Here is a 20,803-nt window from a genome sequence, read left to right as displayed (position 1 = left end):
CTGGAGTAATGATGCTGAAAATACAGCTTTGATCACAGGAATAAATTACAGTTTAACAGATATTCACATAGAAACGGCTGTTTTAAATTCTAATAATATTTCACTATTTTTAACATATTTTTGATCAAATAAATGCAGCCTTGGTGAGCAGAAGAGACATAAACATGACATCTTAATTCCAAAGTTTTGACTGGTAGTTTAACATTTAATGGATGTATTTTAAAAAATATTATTAATCCTAATAAGTATTCATCTTAAATGTCTTTTATGTTAAGAATTTTTTTTTTTGTACTTTAAAGATGATTTTCTCAATATTTAGATTTTTTTGCACCCTCAGATTCCAGATTTTCATATTTTCGTGTCCTTTTCCATGTCCATTTTCAACAAACCATACATCAATGGAAAGCTTATTTATTCAGCTTTCAGATGATGCATAAATCTAAATTTACAAAAATTGACCCTTATGACTGGTTTTGTGCTCCAGGGACACATATTTGATTGTAATGTTTGTATCCCCCGGGATACGTCGCTCCTTTGTTGGTATAAATTCACTGAAAACAGAACACTTGTATATCAATGCTTGTTACAGCATGGTTGTAATTCCTGAATGCTTTGGAATACAGACCTAAAGTTGGTCTCTTTTTAAAGAAGACACGCAAGAAGTGAAAGCATTTCAAAAAAAAAAAAAGAAACTATAAAAAAAGTTATAGAAGTTTAGGTTTACACTAAAGGTAATGTAGTATTTATTTTATTTTATTTTATTTTATATAAAGTATGTTGCACTCTAAAATTGCTATAAAATCAAAGTCACATGTCTAACCAAGTTATGTTCCAAATTTGAAGTTGATATCACAAAAATTGTGGTTCCTGTGAGATTTTGTTTGGGCGCTATACCAAAAATAACCACTGGGTTACACCCAAACTCTAATGAATTATTCTGATGTGGTTTTCTGTCACAAATCAATCAATTTCTGTCACAGTATCACTTCTATTACAAAACAGTTACCAAATATGGAAACTGTACTGTCAGACATTTCCAACGATATGCATTTTGTCAGGATTACAAAAAGATTTGATTTTCTAAAACACAAGCCACAAAATCTCAGGGTCTATATATGTATGTTTTATATCTTGATTTATTCCAAAAAAATATTATTAATCCTAATAAGTATTCATCTTAAATGTCTTTTATGTTAAGAATTTTTTTTTTGTTTTTTTTTCAATATGAAAGTAGCCCTGCTCCTGACATGGTGTTAAAAATAAACCAACAATAACTGTGTGTCTAGAGATGATGTAAAGCACATGTGTTTGTCAGGCGTTCACGGCTCTTGATGCTCTGGCTGACGGTGGGGTGAAGATGGGGTTGCCACGGCGACTGGCGGTCAGACTGGGAGCTCAAGCTTTATTGGTACTTCACGTCACATGACTCCGGCTCTCATGCAGTGCATGATACAAACATTACACACATTCTTAAACTTCTTACTGTAACATAAATGGTGTTTAAAGTTGTGTTTTGGGTCATTATGCTTTGGAGTTTAGGTTTACACTAAAGGTAATGTAGTATTTATTTTATTTTATTTTATTTTATATAAAGTATGTTGCACTCTAAAATTGCTATAAAATCAAAGTCACATGTCTAACCAAGTTATGTTCCAAATTTGAAGTTGATATCACAAAAATTGTGGTTCCTGTGAGATTTTGTTTGGGCGCTATACCAAAAATAACCACTGGGTTACACCCAAACTCTAATGAATTATTCTGATGTGGTTTTCTGTCACAAATCAATCAATTTCTGTCACAGTATCACTTCTATTACAAAACAGTTACCAAATATGGAAACTGTACTGTCAGACATTTCCAACGATATGCATTTTGTCAGGATTACAAAAAGATTTGATTTTCTAAAACACAAGCCACAAAATCTCAGGGTCTATATATGTATGTTTTATATCTTGATTTATTCCCCTAAAAGGGCGACGTATCCCCGAGATACAAACATTTACAGACAGATTATAAAAAATGTAAGCATTCATAAAATTTCAATGTAAACCTAATAAGCTAATGCTGAACAACAGCTGATGGCCTTATGGATTATGCATGTTTAATTCGTTTTTCAATTTTAAAAAGTGTTCAATTACTTTCATGCTGTTTACTGTCAGAAAACAATTGCAAATAATTTACCTTTGGGGTACAGCAGTCTGTACTGCCTTAAAATTGTTTTGTTTTTTTTACCCCCACTTACATTTTTCTGGATTTAGTTTGGTTGAATTAATGGTCAAACCAATTTATTTTTTAGTAATCAAAAGCATGTCTAATGAATTAAAATTATGAAACTTGCAAAGTTTAACAACAATTAGTAAAATTTTAGCAACAATTCAATTTCTAGTGCCTTATGAAATCCATTTTATTTTTTCCTAAATGGTTTTTTCCACTTATGTTTCTGGATTCAGTTTTAATGGTTAAATGAAATTTTTAGTAATCAAAAAAGCATCATGTCTAATGCATTGAAAATATGAAATGTATACAGTTTAACAACAGTTTATCAAATTTCTAAATCTCTGAAATCGGTTTTATTTTTTACCAAATTCTGTTTATTTTTTATTTTATTAATTTATTATTATTTTTTTAAATTTTCTGGAATCCATTTGAATGGTTGAATTCAATTTTAACAATCGAAAAGCATGCCAAATCAATTGAATTTGGTAAAACTTTCCCAGTTTTATAACTGATTACGCTTTTTACAATAATGGGGCCCTATGAAATGTTTTATTTTTTCAGAAATTCTGTTTTAATTTTTATTAATTAATACAAATGTGTTAATGGCAATAATCAAATTAATTCATAAAACTTTAACAGTTTAATTAATCTTTTAACATGTAATCCAATGAAAATTCAACAGTTTATTTTATTTCAAAGTGCTGCACAACAGAGGTTTACTGTTAAAATGAAAACATGAATAACAAATTTGTAAATAATAATAATAATAATTATTATTATTATTATTTGAGAAGTACATTCTTCTGTGCAATAGTAATATATTTCTGTCTCAAGTTATAATGTGTATTTTGGTAGGTTTTAGTAAAGACCTTTGATTAAAAACTATGGTCAGATAAACACAGAAACTTAAAATGAAATGCAAAGTGAACATAAAGTGTGCATATTAGTACTTTAGAATAGTAAAGTAATTGTTTAAATAAATAATAAAAATAATTAGTAATAATTTAATGATATGCACCTTTTAGTGCTAAATAAGGTAGAAAGACGCCCCTTTGTCGGTTCTTTCCCTGTTGTTAGTCACTCATCCCGCCTGTGTTCCTCCTCACAGGGAGCTACAGTTTCTGGCCGATCAGGAGAAGATCTCACCCACTGCCATCAAGAAGACGACGCTGGATAAAGTGCTGCAGCAACCGGGCGTCTCGTCCACGTCAGTCGTCACCAAGAGCAGAGTGAACCTGTTCAACAACAGGAGCGGCGTCAAGAAGTGAACACACACACACACACAGAGGACAATACAAGAACTGTGCCGTCCATCCACACACACACACATGCACATTCAGACTGAAATGCATTATGGGTCTGTGCTTGTGCTGACAGAGCGCCTCCTGTTACACTGGTACAGTATTACACCGGGAAACACAAGTCATAAAGAGTGTTATTAATATTATTATTTGCACCTTCATATCTATAAAGTCCATGACAATTCAAAGGGAATAATGTAAATGGTTTCCAAACATGTTTTTATGTAAATGGTTACTTTGTTCTAGGATTAAACTGGACACATGACACACGTTTTGCATACATGAACTGTCAGACTTGTTGATTTTGTTTTGGTTAACAAGATATCAGAACACCTTATAGCAACGCCCTGGCAACAACCCCTATAGCAATGCCCTGGCAACAACTCACCACACCCTATAGCAACGCCCTGGCAACAACTCACCACACCCTATAGCAACACCCTGGCAACAACTCAAAACACCTTATAGCAACGCCCTGGCAACAACTCAAAACCCCTATAGCAACGCCCTGGCAACAACTCACCACACCCTATAGCAACACCCTGGCAACAACTCAAAACACCCTATAGCAACGCCCTGGCAACAACTCACCACACCCTATAGCAACGCCCTGGCAACAACTCACCACACCCTATAGCAACGCCCTGGCAACAACTCAGAACACCCTATATAGCAACGCCCTGGCAACAACTCAAAACCCCTATAGCAACACCCTAGCAACAACTCACCACACCCTATAGCAACGCCCTGGCAACAACTCAAAACCCCTATAGCAACGCACTGGCAACAACTCACCACACCCTATAGCAATGCCCTGGCAACAACTCAAAACCCCTATAGCAATGCCCTGGCAACAACTCGCCACACCCTATAGCAACGCCCTGGCAACAACTTAAAACACCCTATATAGCAACGCCCTGGCAACAACTCAAAACACCCTATAGCAACGCACTGGCAACAACTCAAAACCCCTATAGCAACGCCATGGCAACTACTCACCACACCCTATAGCAACGCACTGGCAACAACTCAAAACCCCTATAGCAACGCCTTGGCAACAACTCAAAACACCCTATAGCAATGCACTGGCAACAACTCACCACACCCTATAGCAATGCCCTGGCAACAACTCAAAACCCGTATAGCAATGCCCTGGCAACAACTCGCCACACCCTATAGCAACGCCCTGGCAACAACTTAAAACACCCTATATAGTAACGCCCTGGCAACAACTCAAAACACCCTATAGCAACGCACTGGCAACAACTCAAAACCCCTATAGCAACGCCATGGCAACTACTCACCACAGCCTATAGCAACGCCCTGGCAACAACTCACCACACCCTATAGCAACACCCTGGCAACAACTCAAAACACCTTATAGCAACGCCCTGGCAACAACTCAAAACCCCTATAGCAACGCCCTGGCAACAACTCAAAACTCATATAGCAACGCCCTGGCAACAACTCAAAACCCCTATAGCAATGCCCTGGCAACAACTCAAAACCCCTATAGCAACGCCTTGGCAACAACGCAACACCCCCTATAGAAATGGCCTGGCAACAACTCAAAACACCTTATTGCAACGCCCTGGCAACCATATAGCAACAGCCTGACAAGAACTCAAAACCCCATAGCAATGCTTTGGCAACAACGCAATACCCCCTATAGAAATGGCCTGGCAACAACTCAAAACACCTTATTGCAACACCCTGGCAACCATATAGCAACAGCCTGACAAGAACTCAAAACCCCATAGCAACCCTATAGCACCTCCTTGGCAACAACTCAAAACACCATATAGAAATGTCCTGGCAACAATTCAAAACAGCCTTTAACAACACCTGGCAACAACTCAAATCACCCTATAGCAACACCCTAACAACACTCAAAACCCCATAGCAACTCTATAGCAACCCCCTGGCAACAACTCAAAACCCTCTAGCAACGCCCTGGCAACAACTTTTATTTTGCTTTTTTGCTCTTTAAATTGGATTTATTCTGTTGATTTCTTTTTAATACCTTACCTGTAAATTCTTTCTGAAACATTTTATCAGGATGTATTGCAGACCTGGACACTTATATTTGTTGTTTGTTTTTTAAAATTCTGGAGAAAATAATGAATGTCAAACAGCCAGTGTTTTGTAAACCGATTATCAGGCGTGAAGCATCTTTCTGTTTGTCTGTTCTGTGTATTTCTATTGCAGAATATGAAAACTGCATAAACGGTTCTGACAGTTAAAGAAAAGCTGTTTTTGCTTACGCTTGTGGTTTTATTTCCGTCGGCTTCATTGATGAACTGTGTTCCTGATGAGCGAGAACATTGTTGCGTTTGTTCCAGACATGTAATTAAAGAGGGAGCAAACTATAAATAATGAATGTTTCTTTAAGCAAATTAACTGAAGGTTTTTCTCTGAAAGCCATTACTCAACTATACAGGAGAACAAACACACGGCACACCACCCTTCAGGTGCTGAACACTGAAACCACCAGCATTGCGCAAGTTTTCTCAGTAGTCGCTTGTTCCTTGTGCTTTACAGTAAACGGTTTCTCCATGTGATTGCGAAAGGATTTCATTCATTGAACTGTTCAGTTTTTAGTGAGTCTAGTTATAATACTGAAAGATAGCACTTGATCAGATGCACCATTTTCACCTGCTGACCCATAAAACAGGTGAAGAAATCCCACAGGTAAGTTTTAGAAATGCTAAAAACAGACACCTTAGCAACTGCATGGCAATGTTTTAAAATGTAACTCTTGATACCCTAGCAACCCTATAGCAATGCACTGGCAACAACTTAACAACATAGCAACATCCTGGTACCAACACAAACACCCTATAGCTTTCAGTCACGTGACCGGCTCCCTTATTGCAACACCCTGGCAACCATATAGCAACAGCCTGACAAGAACTCAAAACCCCATAGCAACCCTATAGCACCTCCTTGGCAACAACTCAAAACACCATATAGAAATGTCCTGGCAACAATTCAAAACAGCCTTTAACAACACCTGGCAACAACTCAAATCACCCTATAGCAACACCCTAACAACACTCAAAACCCCATAGCAACTCTATAGCAACCCCCTGGCAACAACTCAAAACCCTCTAGCAACGCCCTGGCAACAACTTTTATTTTGCTTTTTTGCTCTTTAAATTGGATTTATTCTGTTGATTTCTTTTTAATACCTTACCTGTAAATTCTTTCTGAAACATTTTATCAGGATGTATTGCAGACCTGGACACTTATATTTGTTGTTTGTTTTTTAAAATTCTGGAGAAAATAATGAATGTCAAACAGCCAGTGTTTTGTAAACCGATTATCAGGCGTGAAGCATCTTTCTGTTTGTCTGTTCTGTGTATTTCTATTGCAGAATATGAAAACTGCATAAACGGTTCTGACAGTTAAAGAAAAGCTGTTTTTGCTTACGCTTGTGGTTTTATTTCCGTCGGCTTCATTGATGAACTGTGTTCCTGATGAGCGAGAACATTGTTGCGTTTGTTCCAGACATGTAATTAAAGAGGGAGCAAACTATAAATAATTAATGTTTCTTTAAGCAAATTAACTGAAGGTTTTTCTCTGAAAGCCATTACTCAACTATACAGGAGAACAAACACACGGCACACCACCCTTCAGGTGCTGAACACTGAAACCACCAGCATTGCGCAAGTTTTCTCAGTAGTCGCTTGTTCCTTGTGCTTTACAGTAAACGGTTTCTCCATGTGATTGCGAAAGGATTTCATTCATTGAACTGTTCAGTTTTTAGTGAGTCTAGTTATAATACTGAAAGATAGCACTTGATCAGATGCACCATTTTCACCTGCTGACCCATAAAACAGGTGAAGAAATCCCACAGGTAAGTTTTAGAAATGCTAAAAACAGACACCTTAGCAACTGCATGGCAATGTTTTAAAATGTAACTCTTGATACCCTAGCAACCCTATAGCAATGCACTGGCAACAACTTAACAACATAGCAACATCCTGGTACCAACACAAACACCCTATAGCTTTCAGTCACGTGACCGGCTCAAAGACCTGGAGGGCAAAACATCCATAGATCTGCAGCACAAGCCTGTCAATTTTCCATCTGTTTCACAGCCGCAAATATTTAGATCACCTCTCAAAAGAATAAAACAAAGTTATGTGAACAAAATGCAAGTTTTGGCCATTTGCAATCCATATTAAGCACCCGCGGCAATATTTAAATCATTAAACAGTGCAACAAAACGTAAAAACACTTAAAGTGCCTTAATATATTTAAAACCGTAATATTCTCTATATTATATGCATAGTTTACATAGGCAAGCAGATGAGGCCGGAATATGAACGCAATCCGCTTAATGGTTCAGTGTTTTCCTTCTAATGGTTTTCTATGGGAAACCATTTAATGTGAAACTTTGCACATTGCGTTTATATTCTGGCTTCATCTGCTTGCCTGTACAAAATATACACAAGGTGTTTACTGAATTTCGCCTTTTAATATCTGCGTTTTACTACATTACTACTTAATGCAAACTGCGTGAAAATAACTGGCGGTCAGTGGAGCAAAGCTTCGTTTTGCCCTCCAGGTGGGCGTTCCTATAAGGGTGTGACGTCACGTGAAAACTATCAATAGCAATGACCTAACAACAACTCAAAACACCCCATAGCAACACCCTGGCAACAACTTAAAACAGCAACACCCCTGACAACAACTCTGAAAACCCCAGAGCAATGCCCTGGCAACAACTCAAAACACTATAGCAATGCCTTGGCAACAAATCAAAACACCCTAGCAACACCCTGGCAACAATTCAAAACACTGTATAGCAACACCCTGGAAACAACTCAAAATACCCTAGCAACACCCTGGCAACAACTCGGAAAACCCCATAGCAATGCCCTGGCAACAACTCAAAACACTGTATAGCAACGCCCTGGCAACAATTCAAAACACCCTAGCAATGCTCTGACAACAACTCAAAACACCCTATAGCAACACCCTGGCAACAACTCAAAACACCCTAGCAACACCCCTGACAACAACTTGGAAAACCCCATAGCAATGCCCTGGCAACAACTCAAAATACCCTAATAACACCCTGGCAACAACTCAAAACACCCTAACAACGCCCTGGCAACAACTCAAAACTAGCATTGCCCTGGCAACAACTCAAAACACAGTATAGCAACGCTCTGGCAACAACTCAAAACACCCTACAGCAACGCTATGGTAAAAACTCAAAATACCCTAGCAACACCCTGGCAACATCTCAAAACACCGTAGTAATGCCCTGGCAACAAATCAAAACCCCAAAGCAACGCCCTGGCAACAACTCTGAAAACCCCAGAGCAATGCCCTGGCAACAACTCAAAACACTATAGCGATGCCTTGGCAACAAATCAAAACACCCTAGCAACACCCTGGCAACAACTCAGAACACCCTATAGCAACACCCTGGCAACAACTCAAAACAGCAACACCCCTGACAACAACTCGGAAAACTCCATAGCAATGCCTTGGCGACAACTCAAAACACTATAGCAATGCCTTGGCAACAAATCAAAACACCCTAGCAACACCCTGGCAACAACTCAAAACACTGTATAGCAACGCCCTGGCAACAATTCAAAACACCCTAGCAATGCTCTGGCAACAACTCAAAACACCCTGACAACAACTCAGAAAACCCCATAGCAATGCCCTGGCAACAACTCAAAACACTATAGCAATGCCTTGGCAACAAATCAAAACACCCTAGCAATGCCCTGGTAACAACTCAAAATACCCTAATAACACCGTGGCAACAACTCAAAACACAGTATAGCAACGCTCTGGCAACAACTCAAAACACAGTATAGCAACGCTCTGGCAACAACTCAAAACACAGTATAGCAACGCTCTGGCAACAACTCAAAACACAGTATAGCAACGCTCTGGCAACAACTCAAAACACCCTACAGCAACGCTATGGTAAAAACTCAAAATACTCTAGCAACACCCTGGCAACATCTCAAAACACCGTAGCAATGCCCTGGCAACAAATCAAAACCCCATAGCAACGCTCTGGCAACAACTCAAAACACCCTACAGCAACGCTATGGTAAAAACTCAAAATACTCTAGCAACACCCTGGCAACATCTCAAAACACCGTAGCAATGCCCTGGCAACAAATCAAAACCCCATAGCAACGCTCTGGCAACAACTCAAAACAACGTGTAGCAACACCCTGGCAACAACTCAAAACACCCTATAGCAACGCCCTGGTAAAAACTCAAAATACCCTAGCAACACCCTGGCAACAACTCAAAACACCGTAGTAATGCCCTGGCAACAACACAAAACACTGTATAGCAACGCCCTAGCAACAACTCAAAACACCCTAGCAACGCCCTGACAACAACTCAGAAAACCCCATAGCAATGCCTTGGCAACAATTCAAAACACCATAGCAACGCCCTGGCAACAACTCAAAACACCATTTAGCAATGCCTTAGCAACAATTCAAAACACCCTAGCAACGCTCTTGACAACCATGCACAACAATTTAATATCAGTGCAGTGGTGAGTTTAGGTAAGGCAAGATTTTTTTTTAGCATATTTCATACACAAGTGCTTCATGTTAAAAATATGCATAAGAAATACAAAAAACATTAAAAATTAAAAATAGAGAATTATTAAAGTGTATTAAAAGTCAGAGTCCGCAGAGACGCATGCTTTTCTCGCATACAGCTGTAGTTGTGTGAATGTTGTGCATGCAGTTCTCGTGAATTCTGGACCTGCAGCTCTGAGTCAGTCGGGCTGATGTGAGGAACGCTGGAGGCTCAGGCTATTTCTAGAGCTGCATTGTGCAGATGTTTCTCTGCTCCGCTGGCATGGAGATGAGTGCGTGTCACTCTGAAGACACCAGTCCAGTTTTAGAAGCGTCAGGGTCACTTCTGAAGCTGCTCTGACCTACAGGTCAAAGGTCATGCAGGGGACACACAAACTCAGAGAACCAGCAGAGCAAACACATGAAGATCTGCCTGAACAATACTGTAGAATCACAGATAACAAAAATGCCTTCTAAAGGCTGATTTATACTTCTGCGTCGGACCTACGCCGTAGCCTTTACGCCGTAGGTTATGCGTCAGTTTTCATTTATACTTCTGCGTCGTTGTCCGTGTCAACGTGCAGTACACATGCAAACCGCTAGTCAGCAGTGTCCACGGGCATGTTGCTGGTGTAACCCGCAGTACCACGGCAAAAGCCAGAGAAGCAGCAGCTCGTCGGAGAAGCATTATAGCCGTCACGGCGGCAAATAAATATTAAATCATTATTTAAAACTACAAAAAGGAGACAACAATGAAACAGGAGATGATGGCATTCTTTCAATCTGCACAAGGACTTGTACCACGGCAGATCAACATTGTTTGTTGCGGACAACTACTGATGTATAATGCTATGTAGTATCATAAATGATAAGACGCTTGTTCTTTGCTTTGTTTTATTTTATATAAGAAGGTGTAACATTAAAATATATTAAAGTGCACATAAACACACACAAAACTCAAGTACATATGGAGGGAGGGGTTCTTGCAGACCAATCACAGTGCTTGCGGTCCGCGTAGAATTGACGCGCTGTTAGATTTTTGGAGAGGTGCACGTCAGGCTACGGCGTATGGGTGTGCGTCTATGCGTAAGCTACGGCGTAGGTCTGACGCAGAAGTATAAATCAGCCTTAAGAGTGTTTTGCTAATGTTCCCATTAAGTTATATCTGAATGTTACTTGAACATTTAAAATGTTTTTAAAAAGGTTTTTCTTAGTTATGCAACTGTTAAAGAAACATTCCATTGTATAACTTTGCAAACATTAAGGGAACGTTATTTATGAATGTTCTTTGAATGTGTATTTAAATTTTTTTTAAATGTATCATTTTGCAAACGCAAATGTTACTTTTGAGTGTTCTCTAATTGTTCTAAAACAGGTGATAACATTTAAAAAAACATTAGACGAACATCCATAAAACCTTTCAGGAAAAATATGTTCCATGAGTGATGTATAAATGATGCTTTTGTGCTAAAGTTTTGAAAACATTATTAAAGACCAGATAACAAACATTCCATTGATGTCACTGGAAGAACGTTTGTTAGAGGGATAGTTCACTCAAAAATTAATAACAGAATTTTAGTTTTTGGGTGAACTATCCCTTTAACACAACTTTGAGAGAACTTTCCCAGGACGTTGTAAGAATGTTTAGCCAAGATAATGGTGTTTGTGATGGCATGTTTAAACACCTTCTCCATGTGATCCTGATGGTTTTATTCTGTAGTGCAGCCACAATGATCAAATGACAAATCAATATGAAGCATCAACATTTAGAAAGATGAGAAGACATCTACAAGTTGACGTCCTCATGAAAGCCTTCCGCTCTTTATTTCCTCTGAGTCTATTAAAGTTGAAGTGTCTGAGTCTGACCGGAGCAGATTCCTGATACTTCCTTCAATTACAACACAGGCATTTTCATTTTTACAACGTTTCGGAGTTCGAGTTGATTTCTGTTCCTCAGTGTGTCTCTTCAGGACGATGTCTTCACAGGCAGGGACAGCAGGATTAGTTCCAGGGCTGCTCTTGTGTTTGTGTTTCTGACGGCCGCTGTTTATTTGTGTCTGATTGGAAGTCGAGGAGGCGCTAAAGAGTTCCATAATCCTCCTTTTATTCCAGAGGTTCTTCCTCGGTCAGCCCACCGCTCTCAAACGCTGATAAGTCAAACGAATCTTACGCTCCTGTTATTCCTCTGGAAACACGCAGGACGTCGTTCATCATTTTCTGATGATATTCCACCAACGCAATCAGCCGTTTGCACCGTTCTCAAACAAGTTTATTCAAAAGAGCTTTTGCCCATTGATGAACCGTTTTTTACTGCTTCAGATTAGTTTTTGTAGTTTTAACAGGATTGTTCATCTGAAAGTAAAAATAATGACATCGTGGTCTGTTCCTTACACTAAATTATCATGAGTAATTTAAACTACTTTTATGTTGCTATTCTGTCTTTTTTTGAGATTGACAGCCCGTCTGCTTTTGTTGATCAGAAAATTACAGCTTGTATGAAATATAGGTTTTAAAACGAATATTTAGTATAAAGTTAACCCCAAAGAATGCGAGAATGTTGTGCTACTATGTTATTTTTGTACGTTCCGTTTTTAAAATGTTTATTTACTTTATTTATTTTTGTGGTTATGCAAACCTTAAGGAAACATTCCATTTTATAATTTTGCTTTTATCATTATGGGAATTATATTTTTGAATGTTCTCTGAACTTCGCAACATTTAAAAAACATTAGACAAACATCCTACTACTCCAGCTAACAAAAATGTTTTAAGAACGTTGTGCTAATGTTCCCATTAAGTTATAGAAACATTATTTCTGAATGTTTTCAAAATGTATCGATTTTTAAATGTTTCAGATTTTTTGTGCTTATGCGAAATGTTAAAGGAACGTTCCATTTTAGCATTTTGCTGACATTATCGAAACGTTACTTTTGAATGTTCTCTTAACATTCTGAAACAAGTAGTAACATTTAAAAATTCTAGAGGAATGTCCAACTAAAATTTTCTAGGAAAACTATTCCATGAACCATGTATAAAGAACGCTTTAATAACATTCTCAAGTTATAGAAACATTACTTCTGAATGTTATTTGAATGTTCAAATGTATAGATTTTTAAATGTTTGAATTTTTCTACGGTTAAGCGAACATTAAAGGAATTCCATCTAAGAATTCCATTTTAGCAATTTGCAAACATTTTAGAAACGTTAGTGTTGAACGTTACCTGAACATTCTGAAACAAGTAAAAACAATAAAAACAAACTAGAACTCAAATGTTTTAGGAAAATTGTTCTATGAACGATGTACACTGTAAGTAAAATTTACTTATTTTTTATTTTGCAAGTTTTTGCACGCATATGTTTTAAGTAAAACTTAAGTATGAAATGAAGTAAAATCTACTTAAGTTATATAAAATTAGCAAAGGAAATAAGTAAATTTAACATGGCCAGTTATAGTTTGATGAGTAATTTCTACTTAATTATTTTAAGTTTACCCTGCAAGTACATTTCACTCAGTCACGGTTTGTAAACTTTACTCAAACAACATAGCACTGAATAAAGCACTTGGTTCACTTACACATGTACGTAAGCAAGTAGACAGCTCCTTAGTCTTTTTAAGGTAATATGTTGATTCAATGTAGTTATGAACCAAATGAACAGAGACCTCAATACTTGGCACATGATACACAAAGACGGTAACAATCAGTGAATAGTGTTTGAGTATGAATGGGTCATTTTGAGTAGAAAATGAACTCTAGCTGTCACAAAACATCAGCAAGTAACTAAACCTAACAACAAAAGCAACCATAAAACAGTGTACCTTATTAATTATTCATGCCCAAGTGCATGATGGGAACAACGGGATCATGACTTTGATATTTACTTAAACAATCTTTGTAAACATAACAAACAATTCCCAAGTAAAATATACTTATGTTCAAACTTTAAATTCAACAAGATTAAATTGAGTACTAATAATTAATTTACTCTTTTTTTTTTATTCTTGCCTGAACTAAATTATTTAATGTAGAAGTTACATTTGTTTTTCTATATTATTTACTTCACCACAAAATCATTTTTATCAAGAACTTTCTGCTCCTACTAAGTTACTGAAACGTTCTGAATGTTCAAAAAGTCCACTTTTGTTAAAGGTGACATATCATGAAAATCTGACTTTTCCAGGTTTTAAGTGCTATAATCAGGTCTCCGGTGCATCTGCCAACCAAGGAAACGTGAAAAAGATTAACCCAGTAACTTTGTTTTGGGAAGCCTTTTTCTGCAAGCGTCTGAGAAAACGAGCGTCTGATTTCGTTCCCTTGGTGACGTGGCAAAGGGATCTCATTATAATATTACCACCTCTTAATCTGTAAGTTTACACCCACGGCGCCGTCATTTGATTTCGCAAGAGACAACGGTGTACTAGTTCTAATGCCGTGATGAAAGTTTGAGCGAAGCATGCTAACTGTTCTGTGTTTGGCTGCACAGACGAGCACAGAACACTGTTTAGAGTCCCAGCCTCAGACGAGACAACAGAGAAGTGCATTTATTGATTTATTTACTGTATATTGCTGCTGCCACACAGATCTAAAATAAACATGAGATTTATTTCCCAGCTGTTTACCTTCACAGACATAACAAAACAGCTTGTTTCTGCTTCCACTCAAAATAGGCATTTTCAAAATGATGTAATAATTGATCTGTGGAGTATTTTGAGCTGAAACTTCACAGACACATTCTGGGGACACCAGAGACTTATATTACACATTGTAAAAAGGGGCATAATATGTCTCCTTTAATGTTTCAATATGAACTAATTTTATGTTGCTTTTCTGTACTTTTTGAGCTTGGCAGTCCATCTGTTTTGTTGTGCACAAAAGTGCAGCTCAGAAGAAATAACATATTTTGGGTAAACTATTGCGATACCATCTAATTGACATCTGGCACAGAATCAACACACATCTAAGCCGTCTTTCCCGAGCGCTGTCTGGAAGTGTCTATTAGATACCACAAATCTATCTTGATGTTCACTCAAAACCACCTTACGTGCAGCAGATGCATTTCAGCTCTTTATTTGTGTCGGAGCTTCCGCAGCACTGAGATTCTCTGAAAAGAGCTGCTGGGCAGGAGTGTGAACAGAGAAGTGTGTGTTTGAACGGATATATTTTATCATTGCCGTACAGCTGGCGGCTGCGGAGAGAAAGAGGAAGATGGGCTCTGGTTCTGACGGTTCGTCTAAACCGCAGTGAATCATCACGTCAGCTTCCTCCTGCGGACCACAGCTCCAGTGTGAACAACCCATGCACTTCTGATGCAGGTCAATGCTGCTTCACCGCAGATCTCCATCCCGGACCGGTTTAGCCCTATACGCCTGTTTTTCATTCAGTTGGTTTTAAAGCACTGTAGTGATGTTCTGATTATGTGTTTCATATTATTGTGTTTAAGGCAAGACACTCCAGGGTATATTTCAACATAAATATCACTATAATTCCTTAGTTGATTGATTACAAACTTGTTTTGTTACAAGTTTACTGAAAGGTTGTTTAAATATGCAAATGATGCATTATCTCATGAAATATGCAGTATTTTGCATTCATTTCCAGAATATTAATATGAAGACTGGATAAAGTCAGGTTCAAAATTCTTGTATGATTTTTTTTTTTTTTTGCCATATTAGAGGTTTTTCCTGCGGGGATTTTTCTTTTTATTACTCCATAAATTAGGAAATACTGAGCGCGTTTACATGCACGTTCTTAAGCCGATTATGCTTAATAAGCCGAAAACGCACTTGGTCTTGTAAATGCGGTAACCCGTTTTCTTTTATCGGAGTAAGGTCATAAACGGCGTAAGCATAAACCGGTTGACACCGGTAGATTTTTGCCTCTTACTCTGATTTAGCGCGGCATGTAAACGCAATAAGCCACTTTCTGTCCGCTTATTGAAGTGTGCATGTGTGATACATGATAGGAACGCATCGTTAGTGCAGGTTTAAGCGCATCTAGACCGAGCAAACGTCTCGAAAATAGGAAATGTATCACAAAAGCAGACTTTTTCATGACTCAGAAAATGATAAAAATGTGTTCTCATTTCGTGCAGCAGAAGTGGTTCAGTCACAATGCTGCGTGTATAACTGCAAGAGAGGATAATATACGAGCTGTAAGTTTCCCCACGTTGCAAGCTTAATTTAACATCACAACTGACAAATGTATGGAATAGCCTACTCGGAGTCAGATACGCAAATGATTATATTTTGATGTCACTACAGGGAAATAACCTGATTTATTAATGAAGTCATGTAAACGCAGCTTATTTGCGTTGTCAGGTTACTGATGTGCATGTAAACGGGGAAAGCTGGTTATTTTAATAAGCTGATATTTGTGAGTTATCAGCTTACTGGAGACACAAGCTCTTGTAACCATAGCAACAGCAGGCTCCAATATCACCAGTCCTCAGCCGTGCTTTACCTTAGAAACAAATATACTTGCATACATTTAAGTAACATTTTCAGTCGCACTTGTAAATATGTTGTGCTTAATGTGTTTTGTATTAAAATGCTGGCTACATGTCTGAGCGCTCAGCGTGCGCCTGTTCCTTTAAGAGTCGCGCTGGCGTTGCGTAGCGCCTTCATGAATGAAACCACGTGACCAAAGCAAATCATATGACGTCTGGCTTCAGCGCGAGAGAAAGAGGATCAACACGGGCACAAATTCGCCGACAACAGCGACAAACTCCCGCCGGATTCTCTTCGGTTGCACCGGGCACCGTCATCCGCTGCTCCGGACGATTCCTGACGCGTTCGGTGAGTGCGTCGTTCTTCACGGCGTTTCCAAACGCGCTGAAGTTGCGCTCGGAGTCGCTCAGATCTGTTTTGCTGAGTGCGCGAGACACTGTGTGTGTGTGTGTGTGTCAGTCAGTGTCTTTTTTTAGTGCAGAACACGAACCATTTGCAAATGCATTCAACACATGAGGCATTCAATGTAGAATAACATTCAGAACAACAGCGTTAAATTAAAATAAATTTTATTTTATTCACTCTGGTTATTTAATTCAAAAATTAAATTGTCAAAAAATGTATGTAGGCTATTAAAAAAAACTAATTTGAAATATGTCAGCGATTTACTTTTTGGTTTCATTTTTGCAGCATCACAACATTATGCATCAGTTCTCGTTTATTTATTGCATGTCGGCTTTACTATTTAATTATTTATACTTATGAATATCTCATTCCCCTTTATAAGTAACTAGTTGTATATACTAGCAATAATAACGCAGTTGTGTTAATATTCCATTAATTTGTTAATCTATGTATTGCTTACTATAAGTATCAGCGTTCATATGTGCGCGTTTGTCGTCTGTCTGGGAAAGCGACGTGACGCCGCCGCGCGCGTTAAAGCGGGACGCGTGTTTTAAAGGGCTCGCGGTGCTGATTCATCACGATCGGGTCATTCCGCTCACACACACACACACACACACACACACACACACAGCCATGATGACAGCGAGCAGACAAAGGGCTCATCGATACACACTCACACACCCCGATCCGTGATCACTCGCCGGTTCTGATCGGTTCTGATCGTCGCTTTCGATTTGAAACGTTTGCAGAAATCAGCGGGATTCGGCTCGCGTTATATTTAGAGAGAGAGAGTGTGTGTGAGTGTGTGTGTGTGAGTGTGTGTGTGTGAGTGTGTGTGTGTCTCCTCTAGTCAGCCAGAGGTTACACAGCCACACAGACGCGCGGATCTGAGAGGAACCGAACCTGCTGGTTCATCGGAACCGGATCGAGGTGCGTTACTCTTTCTCGCTTTTGTCTGTTTTACACCCTTAGTGTACCTTGGTGGTATCAGGTGGTAAAACGGTAGTACTTTTGAGAAATACCATCGTGTATTGTGTCATGGTGTTTACTTACCAACATCATTTTGGGCACCTGTCTGGTTCCGAATCGTTCCAACGTGCTCTCTAACGTTAGGTAGGGAACACAATGCTGTAGAAAGTATTAAAGTACGGTGCCGCGATATTTTGATAGCCTATATATATTTAACATGTTATATGCTGTGGTAGCCTACTTAAGATAATACTATGTTTATCTCGACACCTCAGATTTTCTGGCGAAACTAGTTTTATTCAGCATTTGTCGCTTCATCTGTAACTGACAGTTGACGGTTGACAGTTGACGGTTGGATTTTGTTCCCGCGCGCGCGCTCCGAATCGCGAAATGGGCGCGATTTCAAAACGAGGGAGATGCTGATTCACCAGTCGCTGCTATTCGCTTGACGTGAGCCCGGGAAACCGGGGCGTCATGGCAACACGACGGCACCTCGGAGCGCGCGAAACCGGGCAGCTTTCGAGGCACGGAGAGAGCGCGGGCATCGCTAACGGTGATGGATTTATCATTGCACTGATGCTTTCACGCGTACACAGACGAATAACAGAGACGTGAGAGATTATATATAATATATAACGCGTTTTCAGAATGTTTGAGGTTTAGTTCCAGCAGCATTTATCAGCATATTAATGCATTCATCTACACACATAGTTGTTGTTTGTGCTTGTGTATTTATTACAGTCTGATTTAAAATGTTGTAGATCAGCTTTGATGAGAGGACATGATGCTCTGGCCATCTCAGATATACTGACTTGATTCATCTGAAAAGATTTTTATTAAAGTGAGAACTTTCTTTTAGATTTTCATGGAAGATACTTATTTGTTTATTTTTTATATCACATTTTGATACATTTTAACTTGATTTTTTAGTGAAGATCGTTTTTTAATATCAATTTTTGTTACATTTTAACCTGATATTTCATGGAAGATAATATTTTTTTTATTTTTAATCATATCATATTTTTCTATATTTTAACCTGTTTTCTTCATTGAAATTATAATTTTTTTTAATAATACCATATTTTGTTACATTTTAAGCCACTTCAACTTTTTATATCTCATGGAAGATAATATTTTTTTTATTTTTAATCATATCATATTTTTCTATATTTTAACCTGTTTTCTTCATTGAAATTATAATTTTTTTAATAATACCATATTTTGTTACATTTTAAGCCACTTCAACTTTTTATATAGTATATCTTATGTTTGAATCTGATTATTCATGGAAGATAAACTTTTTTTGGTTGTTTTTTTCATATATCATTTCATAATTCGATTTGTATTTAAGATTTTTTTTATTTTATTTTATTTTTTATACCACATTTTGCTATATTTTATCCAGATTTTTTTAATGGAAGCTTTTTTATTTATTTTTTTATTCCATATTTTGCTATATTTTATCCTGATTTTTTTAATGGATGCTTTTTTATTTATTTTTTATTCCATATTTTGCTATATTTTATCCTGATTTTTTAATGGATGCTTTTTTATTTTATTTTTTATTCCATATTTTGCTATATTTTATCCTGATTTTTTTAATGGAAGCTTTTTAATTTATTTTTTATACCATATTTTGCTACATTTTAATCTGATTTCTCATGAAAGATAATTTTTTTGTGTTTTTTTTCTTATCATATTTTGCTACATTTTAATCTGATTTCTCATGAAAGATAATTTTTTTGTGTTTTTTTTCTTATCATATTTTGCTACATTTTAATCTGATTTCTCATGAAAGATAATTTTTTTGTGTTTTTTTTCTTATCATATTTTCCTACATTTTAACTTTTTTTTTTTTAATGAAAGATCATTTTTAAATGTATTTTCTCACATCATATTTTGCTCAATTTTAACATATTTTTAATGAAAGATGAACATTTCTGCTTATTTGTTTTCTTTATCGCATTTTGCTGCATTTTAACCTGTTTTTTTATATAGCTGCAGTAGCTGGCACAGCGTTAAATTACAAACAAACAATAATATTCCGATGTAGAAACACGTCTATGGTGTTCAGAACTGCTGCTGTTTGTTTATCATATTCATATACAAAAGTATTCATATAGGTGTTTCAAAGAATACCACGGTAAACACAAGCAGTACCACAGTGCTTTTTCCTAGTAAGATCTGTGTAACCATGTCAATGCATTTAGACCCTTTTAAGAGCCTGTTTACATCATTAACCGGAAAGCTCCCAATAACAGTCCCAGCTAATTGTGATATTTGTGCAATTAGAGTCTGAAGCGCAGTGCTGGAGAGGTGTAATCTGATCAGGACTGAACATTGGCCCGGCCTGCTCTTAAACCAGCTCATGAGTGAAATCTGCTGATGGTCGAGAGCGAACGAGCGTGTGATTGAAGTTGTGGTGAACGAACAGGAGAGTTTTTTGTCTTGAAGGCATTCTGTGAAAGCGCTGAGACGACCAGAAACAGCCTCTCGCTTGACAGATGGTGTTTGCGCCAGTTACTGGTGATCTTCGAGAGCGAGTCAAAGACGTCGTATTGCCCCGATGATGATGCTGATGTCAGAAGTGACTCGAGATGCGTTGGCCTCAGGTTACTCTTAAGTAAAGGTTTAAACGGTGTGATGAACGAGAGTGGGTTTAATGCTGCACTTGCAACTTTTTCAAATGCGAGACTTGCATCACCAAAAGAAATGCGATCGTTTGCATTTACAGTAAGTGTTTTGCAACAGATTGCAGTTTCTGTTCTTCCTCTTTTTTTACTTACAGGTAGTTTTGCTCCTTTTTTTCTTTCTTCCCCCAGCAGAATACTCTTCCTCTTATTCAGAGCGATGCGGCTGCATTAGCTGTGTGAGTGTGTGAGTGTGTG

At 37.8% G+C, this 20,803-nt stretch overlaps 2 protein-coding genes and 1 long non-coding RNA gene across 3 annotated transcripts in view; 2 read left to right on the top strand and 1 right to left on the bottom strand.

Moving 5' to 3' along the window:
• LOC107702027 (pyrroline-5-carboxylate reductase 2) overlaps positions 1-3,502 on the top strand; it is a 13,985-nt gene extending 10,483 nt beyond the window's left edge. The window contains 1 exon segment of the mRNA XM_074187063.1: positions 3,326-3,502. Coding sequence (XP_074043164.1) covers positions 3,326-3,485 — 160 coding nt within the window. The 3' untranslated portion in view covers positions 3,486-3,502.
• Positions 3,503-3,795: 293 nt separating this feature from the next.
• On the bottom strand, positions 3,796-5,895 carry LOC107702028 (uncharacterized). Its single transcript, XR_001635723.1, has 3 exons — positions 5,272-5,895; positions 4,896-4,959; positions 3,796-3,851 (listed from the first exon to the last, which is right to left on the bottom strand). It is a non-coding gene; the product is annotated as an uncharacterized LOC107702028 (long non-coding RNA).
• A 10,825-nt stretch (positions 5,896-16,720) lies between these two features.
• The window catches only part of mafgb (v-maf avian musculoaponeurotic fibrosarcoma oncogene homolog Gb), a 27,672-nt gene continuing 23,589 nt past the window's right edge, over positions 16,721-20,803 (top strand). The window contains exon 1 of the mRNA XM_016504206.1: positions 16,721-16,889. Within this exon, the coding sequence (XP_016359692.1) occupies positions 16,721-16,889 (169 nt within the window). The remainder of the gene's footprint in view (positions 16,890-20,803) is intronic.

The sequence above is a fragment of the Sinocyclocheilus anshuiensis genome, unplaced genomic scaffold (genome assembly GCF_001515605.1).
Source record: "Sinocyclocheilus anshuiensis isolate Anshui unplaced genomic scaffold, SAMN03320099.WGS_v1.1 scaffold250, whole genome shotgun sequence".
Taxonomy (NCBI): domain Eukaryota; kingdom Metazoa; phylum Chordata; class Actinopteri; order Cypriniformes; family Cyprinidae; genus Sinocyclocheilus; species Sinocyclocheilus anshuiensis.
This window is presented reverse-complemented; position numbering and strand designations above follow the sequence as displayed.